Here is a 23,144-nt window from a genome sequence, read left to right as displayed (position 1 = left end):
ACACACACAGCCACACACACACACACCCACACACACACCTCACCATTTGAGGCCCTTTCTTCTGCCCAGCTTCTCGTCCTTTCTCGTAATCACACACACACACACACACACACACACACACACACACACACACACACACACACACACACACACACACACACACACACACACACACACACACACACACACACACACACACACACACACACACACACACAGACAGGTGGACACACATACACTCACACTCACACACACACACACACACACACACACACACACACACACACACACACACACACACACACACACACACACACACACACACACACACACACACACACACACACACACACACACACACACACGCACACACGCACACACTTACATGCACGCACGCACACACACACACACACACACAGCCACGCGCACCGCCACCCACACACACACCTCACCATTTGAGGCCCTTTCTTTTGCACAGCTTCTCGTCCTTTCTCGCAAACACACACACACACACACACACACACACACACACACACACACACACACACACACACACACACACACACACACACACACACACACACACACACACACACACACACACACACAGACACAGACACACTGCTCACCATCTTGAGGCCCTCTCCTCTGCACAGCTTCTCGTACTTCCTCTTCTCGGGCAGGTATTCCTCTGACACCTCGTTCTCCGCCTGCCTCTTCCTTCGGTTCTCCACCTCCTCCTGCACTCCTCCTTCATCCCTCGCTCTCTCCCTCTCCTCGGCCTCGCTCTCACGCCGCTTAGACAGCTGGAACTCAAAGTACTTCAGGTTGCCATTGGCCCGCTGGTGGCCTGGGTCTGAAAGATGGATAGATAGATAGATAGATAGATAGATAGATAGATAGATAGATAGATAGATAGATAGATAGATAGATAGATAGATAGATAGATAGATAGATAGATAGATAGATAGATAGATAGATAGATAGATAGATAGATAGAAAGGCTGTAACAATATTGTATCAAATCGAGAAATCTCAGTACACAGTCACAATACGGTATCGTGATGCAAGACGACAATATGCCCTTTCAAAGTTTTGCTTCCCTTCAGTCCAGAAAACAACCACATGATTAAACTTTTAGAAATCATTAGATGCCTCTCGTAACCTGTTCTACCAATAAACGATCATACTTTTCATTCATAATTTATTTTATAACATTGGCAAATGTGAAAATTGTGGGGTGCTTCAAACTGTAGGTCAAACATCGTGACATGAGTTTATTACAGCCCAGATAGATAGATACAGTAGGTAGATCGCTAGATAGATAGATAGACAGGCAGATTAAAAAAGACAGAAAGACACACACACAGACAGGTGGAAACATAGATGGGCAGACAAAACAGGCAGAGAGACAGAAATACATACAGGTAGAAAGACAGACAGACTGACAGACAGATATAGACAGACAGTCTGACAGCTTCCCTCACCGAGCTGCAGCAGCCTCTTGGTGTAGCGCAGCGCCGGCTCTAGCTCCCCCTGCTGGTAAACAGAGTAACTGAGGTAGTCCAGCACTGTGGCCGCCTCCACCTGGCAAGACAAAGCCACAGGCACAGGCACAGTCAGTCAGAGACTCAGAGTGCAGTACATTGTCACCTCACAATATGATAAGCATTATAACATTACAGAGCAATGCAATGTTTGAGGTGTTTGACATTTGTCAAACATAAAATCTTCAATTTAAACCAAAACACACAGACACGGACACGGACACACGCCTGTATGCACACACACACACACGCACGCCTGTACCGTATGCACATACAGACACACACAAACCTCTGACTGTTCTCCCTGGTCCAGTTGCCGTAGTGCCTGTGCCATCCACTGCTCCGTGTGTAAGTAGTCTGACTCCGAGTAGGCGATCTTTCCCAGCTCAAAGCAGTCCTCTACTGTCATGGTGCTCTGGTAGGGCAAGTTACTCAGCTCCACACCTGACACACATACACATACACACACACACACACACACACACACACACACACACACACACACACACACACACACACACACACACACACACACACACACACACACACACACGCACACGCACACGCACACGCACGCACACACACACACTTTAATTTGGACCAAAGCCCTTTAATACACAGATCTAAATATGGCCGCAAGCAGCAGAGTTCTAAAAGTAATCAAACAGTTAATCAATCCAATATTTTCCATGCATATGCACAGCATCTCCATCTCCTGATGGACACACTGCCTATGATGACAGAGATTGAAAAGTATTTTGCCAGTCTTTTTTTGCAGTTGTTTTGCGTAGTCCAGTTAGGTGTAATCCTGTTTTGACAAGTTTGCGTACACTACACACACATACCCACGGTCATGGCGCTATATTAAGGTTAATTATTCATTTACATCTACGGTATACAGTACATATCTAGACAGACACAGACAGACACAGACATACAGACACAGACACAGACACAGACACACAGACACACAGACACACACACACACACACACACACACACACACACCTTATGGAGAGATACTGTATTAAGGTCTGTTATACATGTATATACACACACATATACTGTGGGGATGCGTGTCTGAAGGGTTTTGCTGATGCAATTCCACAGTCCAGGATCCACAATTGGGAGCTGGATGTGCGTGTTTTGTGCTGGATCGGGATCCAGATTGCTCATTACTGACTGCCTGGGAAGAGGACTTTGACTCCCTCAGTCCAGTTTGTCTGTCTCTGTGCTCGCACCTCTCTAGGGACTGCTATGGGGTCGGTGAATCAGGCACACGGCATCAGTTTCAGCAGCATAGCAAGGTGTGGTGCTGACCTGCTTGGCTACACTGGATACATAATAGCAACAATGGACTCTCAGGTTCCACAGGCGTCCACATTCCATCCTCCCTGCACCCAGCCAAGTGGCAGAGTGCTTGACTAGCAGGTGTGTGTGTGTGTGTGTGTGTGTGTGTGTGTGTGTGTGTGTGTGTGTGTGTGTGTGTGTGTGTGTGTGTGTGTGTGTGTGTGTGTGTGTGTGTGTGTGTGTGTGTGTGTGTGTGTGTGTGTGTGTGTGTGTGTGTGTGTGTGTGTGTCACTGGGAAACTCCCATAGTTATTGTGACACAGCACACCACAGCTTCATCTATGCAAGAAGGCAGCCCAACAGGCACCCTTAGGAAGCAGTGAAATGGGACAGTACCATTCTCAGGGTACCCTAAGCATGGAGGAAAATGGGGCATTGGTTATGATTGGATATGGTGCAGATTATTCAATTCCCCCACAATCAAACAGGCGACCAACAGGTTGCTAAAGGGAATGGCATTGGTGTGCTGTGTGTGTGTGTGTGTGTGTGTGTGTGTGTGTGTGTGTGTGTGTGTGTGTGTGTGTGTGTGTGTGTGTGTGTGTGTGTGTGTGTGTGTGTGTGTGTGTGTGTGTGTGTGTGTGTGTGTGTGTGTGTGTGTGTGTGTGTGTGTGTGTGTGTGTGTGTGTGTGTACCTGGCAGGTTGCCAGTAGATATGGCGTTGGTGTCCAGCTTGTAGGTGTCCTGCAGCCTGAGTAGCGCTCTGGCAGCCCCCGCCTGGTCATCCTCAGTAGGGAAATACTGACGCAGGATAGTCAGGTTGGAGATGAAGCCTGGAGGGGAGAGAGAGAGAGAGAGAGAGAGAGAGAGAGAGAGAGAGAGAGAGAGAGAGAGGAGATTGAAATTTATTTCATATCATTGTGACACTGACTAAGGCCCGATTCGGGCAGGACTTTTATTACCTATGGACCCCCGGTAATTCTGAATAATTACGGAGAATGTCTGAGTTCTTAGTCCTGTGCGAATATGCTATGTCCGCGATTTGTGAGGTAATAATTCTGCCGCGAATTACCTACTGTATTTCAGCGAAACACAGACGTCCTGGGGTAATTTTACATAGGCGCACTGTCTGCACCCCCTTATAACGTCTGTGAATTGTGTAAATAACAGACGTTTACTTATCCCGTCCGAATGCGCCCCGAAAAATCACAGAGGTCTGGGGGTAATTGCGAATTACCAGGGGTCAATCGGTAATATTTATCCCATGCGAATCGGGCTTTACTGACCAAATCACTAAAGGCAATCACAGTGTCTCACCTGTAGACATGCCCTTGAATACTAAGTTGTCAAGGTCACCCCACTCACACAAAAACACACAGACATACAAACACAGACTGAAAGACAGACAAGACAGACAAACACAAACACACACACAAAAAAACAGCATATACAGTACGTTTTACATGGGCTTACGTGTGGACATGTCCTTGAGCACGAGGTTTTCCAGGTCTCCCCACTCGGTGTTGAGCCTCTTCATGAGCTTGAAGGCGTTGACTGGATGGCCCAGGAATCCCTCAGGGTCCTGAGTCGCCGTCAAGGTCAGAGAGTCCAGCTTCTCAGCCCATCTGACACACACACGCACGCACGCATACACACGCATACACACGCACGCACGCACGCACACACACACACACACACACACACACACACACACACACACACACACACACAGGCCATCTTGAATTAAGCCATCTTGAAAGTGTTGGCCTTAAAAACCTAAGCAGTTCATGAACCTACCCTGGAGTATTAACGCACCGAATCTGGGACAAATCCAACCATCCGTTCAAAAGTTATCGCGTTAACATGAAAGATCTAACGCGGCAGCGCCGGACGCGGCTCACGCAAAACCATTACATCCCTGACGCTCCGCGTTTTGGGGATACAAATAGTCAATCAATGAAAAAAGTACACAATTGATTAGAAGATTAAGACAAAAATGTTATTTAATACAAGATGGGGGTGTTAAGGGTGAAATTATGGGGTGTTGAAAACAAGACAACACACACATATACAAGAGGGGGTTGCAGGGATACCATTTCTGCAATGTGACTGGATGGATCTACAGTATAATTGTCTAACACCTGAATATTTTTTAATTCTGTATGTGTGCTCATTTCACTTTTAGATTGATTGGTTGGATATGTACAATATGATCCTGATTATTTTAATGGCCATCAATGGCTTCTGTACAGCACTCAGGATGGCTGACATCACAAGGCCTTGTAGTTCTATTGGCATATGACCACTTGACACAGGTCAAATAGAACACAAGATGCTTAATGATGTCATGAAGTAATAAGAGGACAACATTCTAAAGACACACATGCACACTTCTCAAACTTTACTCTCTTTTTGTGCTATGCTACACAGTGTTGTGCAAGTCTTTTGGTGAAAAATAAGCCTTTTTATCTTGAAATTCATAATTCTGAGCTCAAACCTTCCACCAACAGAGGTAAGTTTTTTCTAATATAATAACAATATGATATTATTCAAGGAAAATGTTCCAGATCTTTTAAATAGCTAAAATAAATAAACTGCTATTCGAAGTTTTATATCTGGATTACTGATAATTCGCTCAATGACTCAATATTCCAAATAATTTTGTGAAATTTCTAGCATTCTACTCCCTTGCCCAATGGGCTACACTGGGAGGAAGAGGAAGTGGAAGAGCGGCGACAGACCCTCTGAGGCAGCGAACCCCCCTGGGCAGAGCAGCCCACAGCCAGGACCCTCTGGGGATCCTGTTACCCTCCGTGATGACCAGGAAGTGAGGTCGTCCAAGAGATCCAAGCCTGGAGCTGCCCGTCCCCTGGCCAGGGCTGCAACTCCCCCGAGCTCCCCACAGCCGGGATCTTCCACTGAACTTGCTGCCCACGCTGATGATGGTGGTGGAGCGGCATCATCCATGAGCTGCAGGCCTGGAGCTGCCAATCACCTGCCCAGGATTGCAACTCCCCCGAGCTCCCCACAGCTGGGGACTTCCAGGCAACGTGTTGCCCTTGCGGGAGCCACATCATCCACGAGCTCCACTCCAGGCCAGGCCCTGCCGAGGGCTCCAACCTCCCCGAGGTCCCCACAGCCAGTGGCATCTCGTCAGGTGCGTGAGTCCATGGAGGTGCCAGGAGCAGGACCACGACATGGTGAATACCAAGGTCACGCCCCACCTCAGGCGATCACACCTGATCATCAGGACCCTTTGGTGAATGGCCGTCTGGCCTCTCTGCCACAGAGTACTGCCGATGCGGTGGCCGCGTTCTCCACTCTGATGGCCACAATGCTGATGTACGGTGAGAATGACATCAATGTCAGAGTGCAGCTGGAGAACTTCCTGGGCGGGACAAACCGGCAGCTCTCCCAGATGATCCACGACATCGAGACGGATTACAACGGCGGCTTTCCCCTTGTGCGGTTCGATCCTGCCGTCGTGACCGAACAAACACGCTGCCCCATTTGCTTGGAGGACTACGGGCTTGGCGATATAATTTCAGTGTTGCCGTGCCATCACCTTCTCCACTCTGGCTGCATCCAGCAGTGGCTCGAGAGGAGCCGCACCTGCCCCGTATGCAGGGCAGGAGTGTAAGACGGCGAGAAGGAGTCACATGGCACTACCTGAGACCAGGACCAGGGACATAACACCACATTCTGGGACAAAAATGGGGGATTTAGACCAACTTTTCTGCAATGTTGTCTCCTCTCTCACAGACCCTATTGTCTCCTTTGTGGAGCCCTCACGGATTTCTTAGCCTCCATGTGGTGATTTCAACTATAGCAGTAAGCACCTTTATAAATATCATACTGTATATGAAGCTCTGGCATTCATTACAAAATTACAAAATACAACAACAAAACTGGAACCTGGTAGAGTGCATGAGATATGAATACGGTAATTAAAGGCATAGTAAATATAGACATGCTTACATGATCATTTTAATGTATAGGCTGGAAGACAAGTTCATTTACAAAAAGCAGTGTGTGAAAGTAAAACAAAGCAAGGAAAAGGAGTGTGAATTCAACTTGCAACAATGCAAAATTTTAGACAAATGAGGAAATGGGGGTTCCATTTTTTTTAAACTCAGTTGGAGAGGGGGTTAGATCTTTTAGTGGCATGTGCCATGTGCCAGTGACATGCGGAAGTGCCGAAGTGGCATGTCCATTGATTTTATATTAACCACAGACCTATACTAATTATTATTAATAAGTGTAATCATATTTATTAATAATAAGTATTATTTTTAATTATTTATGTATTCTAGGTCTGTGATTACAACAGTACTTAACGGGCATGTCAAGCGCCGCCATTGTTGGCATGTTACGTTGGTTACTATGGTTACAGTGGTTACTACGATGTCGAACTGTGCCTAACCCTAAACTTATTCCTAAACCTAACCTGTCAGTGAAGTGTGTAAACCAACCGAACTGTACCTAAACCAAAACTCATTCCTAAACATAACCTGTCAGTTGAAAAATGTGTTTTATAATTTTTATTTTTTATTTTTTCCTGGAGGTACTGCAATACCAGGTCGATGCGTGGAGTGGACGGAGCAAGCCCCTATTCCGACTCCCTTTTCCAAAAATCAATTTCATATATGGCCCCCGGGTAGGGGGCGTATCAGATATTAAACTGATAGGAACAGATACTACACTTGCTCTTAGCCAAAAGGCAGAGAAGCGATAATTGCATGCCAGTGATGCCACTTGCGCATGTCGATGTCGAACTGTGCCTAAACCAAACTCATTCCTAAACCGAACCTGTCAGTGAAAATTGTGTGTAACCTACACCAACCTATAAACATGTAAAACTGTGCCTAAACCAAAACTCATTCCTAAACCTAACCTGATAGTGGAAAAATGTGTTTTATAATTGCATGCCACTGATGCCACTTCGGCATATCACTGGCACATGCCACATGCCACTGAATGATCTAACTCATACTGCTCAGTTGACACACAAACACAAACACAACCATGACTTGAGTTCAATCTTGAGGCGGCTGATACTCTGGGTTTTACGGCAACGCTTTCAGTTCATTTAGCTGTGGAACACCGTAATGATCACAGTAACAGCAGCTTTATGAAATACACACGTTGTGGATGCCTTTGCATCCATTTGCGATGCCAGCTGTCCACACAAAACACATACAGATACACACACACACACACACACACACACACACACACACACACACACACACACACACACACACACACACACACACACACACACACACACACACACACACACACACACACACACACACACACACGCAGGGATATCATTTCTTCAATGTGATTGGATGGATCTATAATTGTCCAACACCTGAATATATGTTATTCTGGATGTGTGCCCATTTCACTTTCAGATTGATTGGTTGGAAATGTACAATATGATTAATTATTTTAATGGTCATCAATGGCTTCTGTACAGCACTCAGGGTGGCTGACATCACAAGGCCTTGTAGTTCTATTGGCATATGACCAGTGACCACTTGACACAGGTCAAATAGAACACAAGATGCTTAATGATGTCATGAAGTAATAAGAGGACAACATTCTAAAGACACACATGCACACTTCTCAAACTTCACTCTCTTGTTGTGGTATGCTACATACTGTTGTGCAAGTCTTCTGGTGAAAAATAAGCCTTTTTATCTTGAAATTTATACTTCTGAGCTCAAACCTTCCACCAATAGAGGTAAGTTTTTTTTTCTAATATCACAACAATATAAATATGACTGTACTCCGGATGGCTGTGTTTACATCTCTCAACCCCGTGGCTCCGGTCGTGGTGGGGGTCTCGCGATAATTCACCGCAAGACTTTGAAAGTCCAGCCCCTGCCTGTGCCCTCTTTCAGCTCACTGGAGTGCATTGCCTGCAAACTGCCAGGACCCATCCCCACCAACATTGCTGCTCTTTGCCGCCCTCCTAAGCCACACAAAGAATTTTTAAACGAATTAGGCTCTCTTCTCACTCACCTCTCCACCCTCTCTCCTAATATAATTCTCCTTGGAGACTTCAATATCCATTTTGACAATTCCCATCACTCCCTTACTTGTGACTTTTCTTCTTTCCTAGATAGTTTTGGTTTCCAGCAATTCATTGATTTCCCCACCCATACTAAAGGACATACATTGGACTTAATCTGTTGCTCTGGTCTCTCCCCCTCCAACTGCTCAGCTGATGACCTCCACATATCTGACCACTTCCTTGTCTCCTTTAGTGTCACTCTCCACCTCTCCATCATCAAGACCCCTCGCCTTATCTCGTTCCGTAATATTAAGGACATTAACATTGATTCCCTTTCTACCTCTATTGAAACCATTCTGATTCCTAATAATCTCTCCTCCCCTGATGAACTAGTCACTCTGTATAACAATGGTCTTCACAATGCCATAAATTGTTTTGCTCCTGTTTAAACTCGGTCTGTCACCATTTCTCAAACTGCCCCCTGGTACACCCCTCAACTCCGGACCATGAAATCCAAAGGCAGACAACTTGAGCGCCTGTGCAAGAAAACTGGTCTCACTGTTCACAAAGAAATGTACCAAGCTCATATATCACTCTACAAGGACTGCATCTCTCAAACTAAGTCTGATTACTACTCCACTCTAATCTATGCCAATGAAGGCAACTCCAAAACCCTGTTCTCTGTGCTTAACAACATCCTTAAACCACCTGACTCTCTCCCTGCTCATATGTACTCAGTTGAGACTTGCAATTCATTACTGGACTTTTTTAATGAAAAAATCCATAAGATCCACCAACATCTTATCTGCAACCCCTCTTTTCCCTCCCCCGCTGATCTCTTCCCCCTTCACCAGTTATTTTCTAGTTTTCATCTTCCGGACTCCTCTGAAATATCTGATCTCATCTCCAAATCCACGCCCTCCACCTGTCAGCTTGATCCCCTCCCCACAACCCTTGTCAAATCCTGCCTCCCCTCTCTCCTCCCATTCATTTCTGCCATCATCCACTCCTCACTCTCCACTGGTACTGTACCCTCTCTGTTCAAAGTTGCTGCTGTCACCCCTATACTAAAAAAACCTGGCTCTGATCCCTCTGACTACAACGACCTCCGCCCAATCTTCAACCTTCCATTCATCTCCAAAATTCTAGAAAAAATTGTAGCTTCTCAACTCCATTCCCATCTAACTCTTAACTCCCTCTATGAGCACTTCCAGTCTGGTTTTCGCCCCCGACATAGCACAGAAACAGCCCTAGTTAAAATCACTAATGACCTGCTCATGGCTGCTGACTCTGGCCTACTCTCTATTGTCATTCTCCTTGACCTCAGTGCAGCCTTTGACACCATCTCTCATTCCATCCTTCTCCACAGACTCTCCTCAATTGGCATAAGTAACACACCCCTTGACTGGTTCCATTCTTATCTCTCTGGCCGTTCTCAATTCATTCAAATGAAGTCTTTTAAATCCAAGCCCTCCCCTGTCACCTCTGGTGTGCCTCAAGGTTCTGTTCTGGGGCCCCTCCTCTTCATCACCTACCTCCTTCCCCTTGGTAATATCTTCCGCAAATTCAAAATGAATTTCCATTGCTATGCTGATGACACCCAGCTCTATTTATCTGGCAAACCCTCTGACACTCTCCCTCCCCCCTCCCTCACCACCTGTCTTTCTGAAATCAAATCCTGGTTCACCTCAAATTTTTTGAAACTGAATTCTAACAAAACTGAAGTCCTACTTATAGGCACCAAATCCACCTTATCCAAAGCAAATAGTTTCTCCTTCTCAATTGATAGCTCTCCTGTCTCCCCCTCCCCTCAAGTTAAGAGTTTGGGTGTCATGCTTGATGGCTCTCTATCCTTCCTCTCCCACATTAACAACATAACACGGTCTGCTTATTACCACCTACGCAACATTAACCGTCTCCGCCCCTCTCTCACCTCCCATTCTACCTCCATCCTTGTACACAGTCTTGTCACCTCTCGTATTGATTACTGTAATTCTCTCCTCTTTGGTCTCCCTCAAAAATCTCTCCACAAGCTCCAAAGAAATTGACAATAAAACCTACTTGACTTGAACTGGTCCAGAACTCAGCCGCCCGCATCATAACTAAAACCCCTTTCTGTCACCATATTACCCCTGCACTCCAACATCTCCACTGGCTCCCTATCAAATTTAGAATTCACTTTAAAATACTTCTCCACACCTTCAAGGCTATCCACAATCTTGCCCCTCCTTATTTATCTGATCTTATTCACATTGCTATTCCCTCCCGCCCCCTCCGTTCCTCTTCCTCCATTCTCCTCTCTGTCCCTTCTGCCCGTCTCAGCACCATGGGGAACAGAGCTTTCAGTTGCTCTGCTCCTCAGCTGTGGAATGCGCTTCCCCCTGACATCCGCAATATTGAGTCTTTACCCCTGTTCCAATCCAGACTTAAAACTCATCTATTTCAGTTAGCCTATTCTTTATGATTCTTTAGCTCTATTTTGTTTTATTTTATTTTATTTTTTATTTATTTTCTATATATTTATTTTTGTTTACAATCTGTTTATCTGTCTTGTTTTATTTTGCCTCTCTCTGTACAGTGTCCTTGAGTTTTTTGAAAGGCACTTTTAAATAAAATGCATTATTATTATTATTATTATTATTATTATTATTATTCAAGGAAAATGTTCCAGATCTTTTAAATAGCTAAAATAAATAAACTGCGGCTACTGTCCCTATTGACATGCAATTATGCTATTCGAAGTTTTATATCTGGATTACTGATAATTCGCTCAATGACTCAATATTCCAAATAATTTTGTGAAATTTCTAGCATTCTACTCCCTTGCCCAATGGGCTACACTGGGAGGAAGAGGAAGTGGAAGAGCGGCGACAGACCCTCTGAGCCAGCGAACCCCCCTGGGCAGAGCAGCCCACAGCCAGGACCCTCTGGGGAACCTGTTACCCTCCGTGATGACCAGGAAGTGAGGTCGTCCAAGAGATCCAAGCCTGGAGCTGCCCGTCCCCTGGCCAGGGCTGCAACTCCCCCGAGCTCCCCACAGCCGGGATCTTCCACTGAACTTGCTGCCCACGCTGATGATGGTGGTGGAGCGGCATCATCCATGAGCTGCAGGCCTGGAGCTGCCAATCACCTGCCCAGGATTGCAACTCCCCCGAGCTCCCCACAGCTGGGGACTTCCAGGGAACGTGTTGCCCTTGCGGGAGCCACATCATCCACGAGCTCCACTCCAGGCCAGGCCCTGCCGAGGGCTCCAACCTCCCCGAGGTCCCCACAGCCAGTGGCATCTCGTCAGGTGCGTGAGTCCATGGAGGTGCCAGGAGCAGGACCACGACATGGTGAATACCAAGGTCACGCCCCACCTCAGGCGATCACACCTGATCATCAGGACCCTTTGGTGAATGGCCGTCTAGCCTCTCTGCCACAGAGTACTGCCGATGCGGTGGCCGCGTTCTCCACTCTGATGGCCACAATGCTGATGTACGGTGAGAATGACATCAATGTCATTGCGCAGCTGGAGAACTTCCTGGGCGGGACAAACCGGCAGCTCTCCCAGATGATCCACGACATCGAGACGGATTACAACGGCGGCTTTCCCCTCGTGCGGTTCGATCCTGCCGTCGTGACCGAACAAACACGCTGCCCCATTTGCTTGGAGGACTACGGGCTTGGCGATATAATTTCAGTGTTGCCGTGCCAGCACCTTCTCCACTCCGGCTGCATCCAGCAGTGGCTCGAGAGGAGCCGCACCTGCCCCGTATGCAGGGCAGGAGTGTAAGACGGCGAGAAGGAGTCACATGGCACTACCTGAGACCAGGACCAGGGACATAACACCACATTCTGGGACAAAAATGGGGGATTTAGACCAACTTTCCCCCTATGCTGTCTCCTTTGTTTAGCCCTTCCCTGTGAAAACTACTGCAATAAAAAAAAAGTCCTCATGGATTTCTCAGCCTCCCAGTGTTGATTTCAACTAAGCTTATAGCTGTAAGCACCTTTATAAACCTCACACTGTATAAGACCTGACATTCATTACAAAATTACAAAATACAATAACAAAACTGAAACCTGGTGGAGTTCATGAGATATGAATACGGTAATTAAAGGCATAGTAAATAGGTTATATGATGATTATAGGGGTGATAGTGAAAAAAAATCCTGAGCCTGAACTTTTTCCCCTGCTCTAACGACAACGACAAGATACTGCATAGTGATGTAACGTAGGCCTATTTTGACACATTATTCAAACATTTAATAGCCTGTGTATGACCATTATTCAAGCCTGATGGTAGAAGAAAACCCTGAACCTGTAACACTTTCTGAGAAAAGAATAACCTAATGGCTAATTATTATCAATGTTTTTATTTTTGCAAAATTTGTCAAGCCTGAAATCAGGCATGGAGCCTGAATACTATCAGCCCTGTGATTGGAATGTATAGGCTGGAAGTTCATTTACAAAAAGCAGTGTGTGAAAGTAAAACAAAGCAGGAAAAGGAGTGTAAAATGTAATTCAACGGCCAAATAATGCAAAGTTTTAGCCAAATGAGCAAATGGTGGTTCACTTTTTTTAAAATATTCAACCGGATCACACCGCACTCTCGATTAAAAGGTGCCAAACATAAACAAAAACTGTGTAAAATAGAAAGAAAATGTCTGCACACTTAAATCCTCTTTGTGTTCTTTTTAATAAGCCAAGCTTTTGGTCTACTGGCCGGCTTCCTCAGGGCTCAGTTCAGGGTTCACTTTTTTTTTAACTCAGTTGACACACAAACACAAACACAACCATGACTTGAGTTCAATCTTGAGGCAGCTGATACTCTGGGTTTTACGGCAACGCTTTCAGTTCATTTAGCTGTGGAACACCGTAATGATCACAGTAACAGCAGCTTTATGAAATACACAAGTTGTGGATGCCTTTGCATCAATCTGCGATGCCAGCTGTCCACACACACACACACACACACACACACACACACACACACACACACACACACACACACACACACACACACACACACACACACACACACACACACACACACACACACACACTGTGTCGTTCAGCTAGGTGTAGCTATGGGATCTAAAGTCAGGTGTGTGTGTGTGTGTGTGTGTGTGTGTGTGTGTGTGTGTGTGTGTGTGTGTGTGTGTGTGTGTGTGTGTGTGTGTGTGTGTGTGTGTGTGTGTGTGTGTGTGTGTGTGTGTGTGTGCGCGTGCGTGCATGACTCACTGTTTGATCTGTTGCAGTTTGCTCTCCTCTGCTATGATGTAGTCCTTCAGGGAGGTGACCAGGTCCTTCTCTGTGAACAGCAGGTCCGTCATCTGGCCTGGGGACACAAGACAGAAGAGAAGGGCTCTCAAAATCTATAAGACATTTTACTATACAGTATATTATACAGCATTCCTACAGGGAGATGTCTTAATTGTCGATGGTCGTGTGTGTGTGTGTGTGTGTGTGTGTGTGTGTGTGTGTGTGTGTGTGTGTGTGTGTGTGTGTGTGTGTGTGCGTGTGTTCATGCATGTACTAAATGTGTTTGTGGTGTCAAACATGATGTTGATGTTCATGTTTGATCATGTTTATTCAGTCCATTTTCCCATTTTCCCTAGAGGAAAGATCAGGTGCCAACTTCACTATGGGACTCATGAAGCACATACAGTGCCCTCCATAATTATTGGCACCCCTGGTTGAGATGTGTTAAAAGCCTTAAAATAAATTCAGTGTTTATTGCAGAAGAATACTGTTTCACTGAAAATTTTAGGAAAATGTAGCCTTCAACTCAAATGAATTGTAGGAAAATAAAACATTTTTTCATTAAATCACCTGTTCCACAATTATTGGCACCCTTAACAATTCCCAGGAAATAAATATAATTGAAGCATTTCTGTCATTTCTACAGTAGTTTACAAAGTTTACCAGAGTATATAGAAACATTTAATTAGTAATTCATCACTTCCTGTTTCCCTGGGGTATAAATATGACGTGACACCGAGGCCATTTCTCTTATCCACTCTTAAACATGGGAAAGACAAAGGAACACAGCATACAAGTGAGGCAGATGTGCGTCGACCTTCACAGGTCAGGCAGGGGCTATAAGAAGATTGCCACTCAACTGCAGCTGCCCATATCTACTGTGAGAGGAATAATTAAGAAGTTCAAAACAACTGGAACAGTGGTAAACAAGCCTGGACGAGGACCCAAGTTTATTTTGCCACCACGCACAGTGAGGAGGATGGTAAGAGAAATCAAAAGATCTCCTAAGCTCACTGTTACAGAATTACAACAAATGGTAGCATCCTGGGGTCACAAAGTCTCCAAATCAACCATCAGGCGCTGTCTACACGCCAACAAGCTGTTTGGGAGGCATGCACGGAGAAAACCTTTCCTCACCCACAATCATAAACGCAAACGTCTGGAGTTCGCCAAGCGGTATTGGGGCTTCAACTGGGACCGTGTGCTTTGGTCAGATGAGACCAAGATTGAGCTTTTTGGCAACAAACACTCTAAGTAGGTCTGGCGTGCCACGAAAGATGCGCATGCTGAAAAGGCTCATACCCACTGTGAAGTATGGGGGTGGGTCAGTGATGCTGTGGGGCTGTTTCGCTTCCAAAGGCCCTGGGAAGCTTGTTAAGCGGCGTACACACACAAAGCTAGCTTTTCGCTTGCTCGCCTACTCGCCACTCTTTCATGGAACGTTCGCTGAAAGTTCCCGCGGCTTTAACTGCCAATGAACAGGCGAGAAGTACCGAACTCTGCATTCCAATTGGTTACTCGCTTACTCGCCTCGCTCGAAGATAAAATATTTTCAACTCGGAATCCGCCCACATCGCATCGCTTGTACAGTACTCGCCTGCGAGTCTCGCTGGGACACATTGACATTCTATTGAGTTCATTCGCTGAGCGAGTAACTAGCAGCGACGTGTGTGTACGGCCCTTTAGGGTGCATGGCATCATGAATGCTTTGAAATACCAGGACATTTTAAATCAAAATCTGTTGCCCTCTGCCCGAAAGCTGAAGATGGGTCGTCACTGGGTCTTTCAGCAAGACAATGACCCTAAACATATGGCCAAATCTACACAGAAATGGTTAACCAGACACAAAATCAAGCTCCTCCCATGGCCATCTCAGTCCCCAGACCTCAACCCCATTGAGAACCTGTGGGGTGAGCTGAAGAGGAGAGTACAGAGGAGAGGACCCAGGTCTCTGGATGATTTAGAGAGATTCTGCAAAGAGGAATGGCTGAAGATCCCTCTTTCTGTCTTTTCCCATCTTGTGAAACATTATAGGAGAAGATTAGATGCTGTTTTGTTGGCAAAAGGGGGTTGTACAAAATATTAACAACAGGGGTGCTAATAATTGTGACACACATTATTTGATGTCAAATAATTATTTCTTTATGTGGGATTTTTTCCCCACTGAATAAATGCACTTGTATTGAAGGTTGGATTTTTCTCTTTTTTTCCATTAAGGTCCCATGTTATTTAGAGAAAAATAATAATAATTGGAAGCTAAAAAACACATCTCAACCAGGGTGCCAATAATAATGGAGGGCACTGTAGAGCAGGGGTATTCAATTATATTTCAACGAGGGCCATTTTTTAAATTCCTCCCAGTAAAGGGGCCGAACTATACGTATTGATTATGGTTGCCGACTGTCAATGAAAAAATATGGGAGACTTAATTGAAGTGAAGGGTCTGGGGGTCTTCCCCCAGAAAATATTGCATTTCTTAGATGTAATTTCCTGAATTTTAACGTCCCGTGTCCTGTTTCAGCATGATAACTTTCATCTCTAAATTCCAAAAAAATGATTCTGTATTTGAAAGGGCTTGTGGGGGGCCAGACCCTTGCTGTCCAAGGGCCGCATCTGGCCCCAGGGCCGCCATTTGAATAGCCCTGACATAGAGTATGTATCTTTCCTAAGTTTCCTTGGCAGCAGTTGTTCTTCCTACTGATACGCTCTCTAGCCTGTGAAAGCATGTGAAACTGTCAAGTAGGTTTCCCTACAAAGGCAAACTACAGTAACTACGCCAACATTGAAATTGAGATAAAGGCCTTCAAAGTACTGGTATTAGATTGGATATGGTAGTCACTGCAAAAATGACTTAGCCGACAGCATTATCTCTAAAACGAATTTGTCATAAGATAAAGGAGATGTTATGAAGACAATTTTCAGTCTAAACTCAATTTTGACAAAATGTGTAGCTTCTGCACTTTGCCTTTGTAGGCCAGTAGGACATTAAGAAAACAGTTCCCATCCTCAGTTCTCATATGGACAGTTCCCATCCTTGCTGATGGAATGACAAACGTTTGACCCAACATGGCCCCTGCAACTAGAAGGATGATGAGTTGCTGCCACTGACCTGGCCAGAGGGGGCAATTGTGAAAGTTCACCTGGGAAACTCCACCGTCATTGTGACACAGCAGCACACAACAAAATTGCATTCACAACGGCAAGCCTTAAACTCACCAACCTGGCGGATTGGAAATCGAACCGACAACCCTTGAGCAACCAGTCTGAAACCCTAACCACTTACCCATGACTGAGACAGTTTGTTTAAGTCTTAATGTGAGAGTCCCCTTTTGTCATTGCGTTCTTCAAGTATGAATGGCTAACTCACTCGACAAAAGTCCAGGCCTACACTTGAAATCTAGCAGCCGTGTGTGTGTGTGTGTGTGTGTGTGTGTGTGTGTGTGTGTGTGTGTGTGTGCGTGCATGCATGCGTGCGTGCGTGCGCGTCTGTGCTTCAGTGTGACCTTTCATTTTGTAAGTATACTCAGGGTCAGCCTGACTGGGGGCCTTGCTATGGAGGAGCAAAAGGTCAATAGAGAACTTATATGGAGAAAGATGAAAGAGGAAGAGGGGCACCAAAGACAGGAGAAGCAGAGGCAGCATTTGAGAGAGGAGAAGGAGACAGGAGAGAGAGAGAACATTTAGGCGAGAACAGGATGAAAGAGGAATAAAATGAACAGAGAATGAGATGTAAGAGGAATAAAATGGAGAAAGAGAGAATAGCTTGAGAAGTTAGGAGAGAAGAGGAGAGGAGAGGAGATGAGAGGAGATGAGAGGAAAGCAGGCACTCACCAATGGAGGTGAAGACGTCAGTGTGAGCGGCGGCACAGTGAAGCAAACCGCTGATACAGAGCAGCACACACACGGCCCTCTGGTCCATCTAGAACACAGTAATAACACACACATACATAGAGTGCATCTTAATATGGGACCTTGCCTCCTCCACTTCCCTCCTCCACTCGCTTCTCGTCATGATGACATCACTGACAACAGCATTATATTTCAATATCTTGCAAAAGCTCAATTGTAGAGTCTTTTTCTCGTTTGCAATTGTTATGGTGAATGAAAAACAGTCCCTCAAAAGTTGTTGTGGCTAGGCTGACAGCTGGGAAACTTTATCGTTTTCTCCACGGAGGAGGGGCCAGGAGGAGGGGCGAGGAGACAAGCGCAAGTGGAGGAGGCAAGGTCACATATTGGGATGCACCCATAAATACAAACACACACACACAAGGCAAGGCAAGGCTAGGCAAGTTTATTTATATAGCGCATTTCATACACAGGTGCAACTGAATGTGCTTCACAAAGTTAACAAATGCAAATGAAAGGAAACAGGGAAGAAAGAAGAAAATAAATTAGAGTCAAAAAACATTTAAAACATTAAGATAAAACATACGGTAAAAATAATAATAAAATAAAATAAAAATAAAAATTAAATAAACATTAAAATAAAAGTAAAAAAAAGGAATGATATGTAATTTAAGCTAGGGGAAAGCATCTGAGAACAGCTCACACACACACACACACACACACACACACACACACACACACACACACACACACACACACACACACACACACACACACACACACACACACACACACACACACACACTCACGAATGCATGCACACACGCACACATTCCCATTAGTGGAAATCACATTTTTAAGGATGACACACAAAATCAATCAGAAATGGCATTGCGCACGAGTCTCAGACTTGAGAGCTACAGGCTTTTGCAGCCCATGGGAAGATCTTTTGCAGCCCTCCACCTTGATATGAAAGCTAAATGTTACGCTAAATGCAGTGCAGTACTTTTAGTGGTGATTAGGTGTATTCACTGTGACCAGATGGGGACCTGGGACCTGAAGTTTTAGCGGCTGTTGCACCTGTTGTCATTAACTCGTGTCAGTTTGAACACTGTGGTCAGTGTTTCCCATAGACCACGTTGCGTTATGTGGTGCTACGGGCAAACAGGTGATGGCTTAAGGGTGGGAAACGCGTCTGCTTGCGGACATATCATAAATAATGAAACTCAGCTCGAAAGTGTGGTATTCTACATTTTAAGCGCTACGGGCAAAAACACTGGGCCAGTGCAAATGCGATCCATACGTATCCTTATTAGGATGTATGCACCGCTGTTGATACATTTGTGGAGCACTGGTTTTATTCTGTGGTGCTCCACCAGAGAATGGTCGATGTATGGGAAACACTGGTGGTAATGCACATGGTGATTACAGCATTATCATCGCTGACCATCAGGCCATCAGGTCGAATGGTTACTTCACCTCTAACATTTCCTGAGTTCCCACACTGTGTAATAGGTGAGCTAACACACCGACACTCCATGTGTTTGAATTCAGGCTAAATAAATCATGTTGAATGAAAAAAAGCCTTCTTTTATCATCATTTGGAGGACTACAGATACACTATAGGTAGCAATAAAACTAGAGTGTCACATTCTTCAGTAATATCTCTTTACAGCTTCTGTTATCAATGAGTTATAACATTCACACGAAAGCCTTTAGGCAACAGCACTGCTTGCTACATCTTCAGAGATATGCACAGTTAAAGGTGGGGTTGCAGGTTAACCATTTTAAGAATATGTACTATTATGACATCACGTTGGGGGTTCGGCAGGCTCATAGGAGTCTATGTAGAACCGTAGAATCCTGGGGGAGTTCCCCAAACGTGATGTCATACCTGCAACCCCACCTTTAATCTTACTGGAGCGTTAACTGAAACGGCAGATGCTTTCCTCACTTCCTCTCCTGAGCTGGCACAGCGATGCAGCCGATATCAGGCCCAACATCAACAACTCAGCTGGTACCGCCAAGCTAGAAGGGGCAGCCAGCGAGGACACACAGCTGGAAGGGGCAGCCACAGTCTGATGGAAGACACAACACAGATATGGGCCACCAGGGATGCAGAATCTGCAGATCCAATGTCCGGATTGGGAGGGAGGTGCATAAAGTGTTTTTTCCCCGTTGTTTTCCCTTTTTTAACATTCACATGGCTCCACATCCCTCCGGTCATGGGCACCCTTGTGGGTGGACTATGTGCACAACAGATCTAGGCCGGATTATGTTCGGACCTGGTCTACTGTAGCTAGCGATGCCCCACCCCACCACACCTTCTGCTGAACACAACCATGAGGAGTGCTGTGGCATAAGGAGAGTTCTCTGTATTATTGTCAAGCAGGAGAAGACTGAAACAGACTCACTGCCATGTAGCCTATCTTTCCATGTTTGTTATAACATGTAACCACTCAGTAACAACTCTGTAATAACATTATAATAATAATATTTACCATAATCCATAATGTAATTTATATGACCAGACACAAAAATAACACACAGGTCCATTTGTTCACATAACATCTGACAATTGTAGCTAATTATTGGCTATTGTCATAGGCCTATTACCAAGCTGCATCCAACTGAGCATGCATGACAGTGTCACACAGCAAGGAATCATCATCACCATCCTCCAAGATATCGTGGTGATTGAAACTGCTCAGTCGTTACCAGAAACTGTAAGCCCATTCTTTCTGTGCATAAAAAATGGTATGTCAAAACCCATCCTCTTCTGTCAATAAGCTACGTGACAGACCATCAGGGGTGTATGGTAGGCTGCTTGGAGTTGCTGCCACGTCCACTCCTTCCTAATAGCCTACTAATAGCCTACCTCTCGGCGGTTACATTCCTTCAGCAAGAAGGTAGCTAGCTTGCATCAATGAACTGATTTCCAGAAGGACACACGAAACACGAAGAAACACTGTTGCGGAAACTTGATACATCTTATAGAACGTTAGGCCTACTTGAATATTGATACATGTCAAGCAGAATGGTTACATAGTTGCACCACACAATTCCACAGCAGGAAAACGATTTTCAGATCAAACGGCTGTCAAAAGCAAAAGACTAAAACAACACCGAGATGACAGAGAGCACAATGCCTGTCGGCAAAATTAGTGCTGACATCGTCTTACTAGCTGCAGAACATCAAAACGAGAAAATTAGCATTGCGTTGGTTGCAGCAGCCCTTTACTTTTGATGTGAAATGACCCTCATGCCTCTGCAGTTCCAATGAGGAAGTTTTTGAAAACAGTCAGTCACCCGTGGCTGCGACTGACCCAGCGCGAACCCGCTGCAAAGGAAACAAGACCCACTGTGCGCACGTAATGAGAAACGACTGGTTAAGCTGTGTATTAACAAACACCTGGCTGTCTCCAGAAAGGGAAAAGCAACCAAACCAATGTCGCTGAATGGCGAAATGTCAAAAGGCTGAGTCAAAACACCCAGTGACTGAAGAAATTTCTAGACTTCCTCCACCACTAACAGTAGTGGACTAACGTTGCAGTTGACAACACTGTTGATCAAATAATGCATCCAAAACCATATTAATCACGTTAGTTCTACACTTACAATTGTTTACGCCAACTCGGAGTGTTCAATCCCGGTCTGGATTGCAGGCGGAGGGTATTTCGGGCTTTGCTGCCCTGACAGGGTCTTCTCGCGTCTCAACTAGGTAGCCTACTGGCAGGCAGGCAGCGAAAGCAGGTCAATGCTGGGATTCCCTCCCTCTCTCCACCTCATATCAGAATCATAGCAGAGTCCACTCTGTGCATTTTGCATATCGCCACCTTGTGGCCATATTTCCCCCTACCTTTTATTATTAGGTGACTACATGACTTGGTTGTGAGGGGAGGTGAGGCCTACTTTGATTTTATCCTTGCACAAATGAGTAGGCTAGGTGGGTGCAATGTGGCCTTGTAGAAGAGGGGGTTTGAACTGAATTCGTGATTGGATAGGAAGACAGTGTAATTGATGAAGGATAGGATGGAGTGATGTGATGTCAGGGTCAGGCTATGTAGTGGCTATATGTAGTCTATTTGATTGCCAGATTATACATCTTTGCACTTCTCAGTGATAGTCCTGGTTGTACAAAGCAAACCATTTCCCCAAATGATCCACTAGAGGGCACTACTTGCCTTGCTCACAGATCTCTGTAGTACGGCAGCATTTGATGACGTACAACTGTTGTGTTTGGTCGCTGCTGTGGTGCTGCTGTGCTGTCCGTGTACTGTGTGTGTGGTTGGTTGTAACGAGAACTACTTGAAATTGGATAAAACTGTTAAACTATGTGGGGTACAGAAACACGGAGTACGGACATGAATAATTAGCCGATTTCCTCAAGCCCCGTTTCAGTTATGAAACGTCGTCCATTTTCGGCAGCAATGTCAAGAACAAGTTGTCTTGTGTAACGTGACAGCACAGTACAGCATGTCCAGTTAGAGCGGTACTGATCCGCACTGAAGTATGAGGACGCAAGTCGTGTTAATCATTTGAGGCAAGGTGGGTATGGTGATTTTTGACTATTGTTGGCATTTGTGAAGTGGGAAGTTGCACTGAATATTGCACTTTCATTGGACAAATAACTGCTTGAAATACTGATTGATTGCCATTCATTCAGAAAGAAATTGCCTCCATTTCCTGCATATTAGTACTACAACCTGTTTGTTGCAGAGATACAATGGATGATTTGCCAAATGCATGGGAATTCTGTGAAACACAGAAGGATTGTGCATAGTGTGTGCCTGTCGGTGGTATTACAGTATTACAACAATACTACAATTGCATTATTATTAGTGAAGTTATAGACAGTGTAGGCCTATGCACTGATTTGAATGTCCCTACTGCAAAATCACTGCAGTCCTTGCAAAACTGTTTCTGCATAGGGCTAATATTTAAAAAAATAATTAATATATAATATAATAAATAAATAAGTAAAGGAAAGAAGCTAAGTATTGTCTCTCAGTGTTTCCCCCAGATGTAAAAGGGTCAAAGACGTCTTTGTCATTCAGTGTTATGGACACCTTCCGCCGACTGTAACTGCAAAAAAAAACATGATTTTTAAATTGTTTCAAGTGAATGGATGACAGCCGAGGCTGTCATGAATTCCCTGTAACAATAAATAAATAAAAAGGGTCATGTTTTTT

At 45.1% G+C, this 23,144-nt stretch overlaps 4 protein-coding genes and 1 non-coding gene across 5 annotated transcripts in view; 3 read left to right on the top strand and 2 right to left on the bottom strand.

The window, feature by feature from the left end:
* Nucleotides 1–21,668, bottom strand: part of p4ha1a (prolyl 4-hydroxylase, alpha polypeptide I a) — a 32,456-nt gene extending 10,788 nt beyond the window's left edge. The window contains exons 1-8 of the mRNA XM_063190519.1: nt 21,571–21,668; nt 17,938–18,025; nt 14,086–14,182; nt 4,307–4,458; nt 3,529–3,666; nt 1,837–1,991; nt 1,488–1,587; nt 630–856 (exon numbers count right to left, since the gene is read on the bottom strand). Coding sequence (XP_063046589.1) covers nt 630–856; nt 1,488–1,587; nt 1,837–1,991; nt 3,529–3,666; nt 4,307–4,458; nt 14,086–14,182; nt 17,938–18,025 — 957 coding nt within the window. The 5' untranslated portion in view covers nt 21,571–21,668. The remainder of the gene's footprint in view (nt 1–629; nt 857–1,487; nt 1,588–1,836; nt 1,992–3,528; nt 3,667–4,306; nt 4,459–14,085; nt 14,183–17,937; nt 18,026–21,570) is intronic.
* Nucleotides 5,033–6,770, top strand: LOC134440467 (E3 ubiquitin-protein ligase CHFR-like). The gene is made up of 2 exons (XM_063190550.1): nt 5,033–5,345; nt 5,510–6,770. Exon 2 carries the CDS (start codon nt 5,529–5,531, stop codon nt 6,471–6,473), a length of 945 nt encoding a protein of 314 aa, XP_063046620.1. The 5' UTR covers nt 5,033–5,345; nt 5,510–5,528; the 3' UTR covers nt 6,474–6,770.
* LOC134443686 (U2 spliceosomal RNA) lies at nt 7,375–7,566 on the bottom strand. Its single transcript, XR_010033711.1, has one exon. It is a non-coding gene; the product is annotated as a U2 spliceosomal RNA (small nuclear RNA).
* On the top strand, nt 8,488–12,883 carry LOC134440471 (RING finger protein 44-like). Its single transcript, XM_063190564.1, has 2 exons — nt 8,488–8,585; nt 11,670–12,883. The coding sequence occupies exon 2, from the start codon at nt 11,689–11,691 to the stop codon at nt 12,631–12,633; it is 945 nt and encodes a 314-aa protein (XP_063046634.1). The 5' UTR covers nt 8,488–8,585; nt 11,670–11,688; the 3' UTR covers nt 12,634–12,883.
* A 517-nt stretch (nt 21,669–22,185) lies between the features above and the next one.
* The window catches only part of nudt13 (nudix (nucleoside diphosphate linked moiety X)-type motif 13), an 8,405-nt gene continuing 7,446 nt past the window's right edge, over nt 22,186–23,144 (top strand). The window contains exon 1 of the mRNA XM_063190530.1: nt 22,186–22,500. The gene's annotated coding sequence lies outside the window, so the exon portion shown is untranslated. The remainder of the gene's footprint in view (nt 22,501–23,144) is intronic.

This window comes from Engraulis encrasicolus, chromosome 2, assembly GCF_034702125.1.
Source record: "Engraulis encrasicolus isolate BLACKSEA-1 chromosome 2, IST_EnEncr_1.0, whole genome shotgun sequence".
NCBI classification, from domain to species: Eukaryota; Metazoa; Chordata; class Actinopteri; order Clupeiformes; family Engraulidae; genus Engraulis; species Engraulis encrasicolus.
This window is presented reverse-complemented; position numbering and strand designations above follow the sequence as displayed.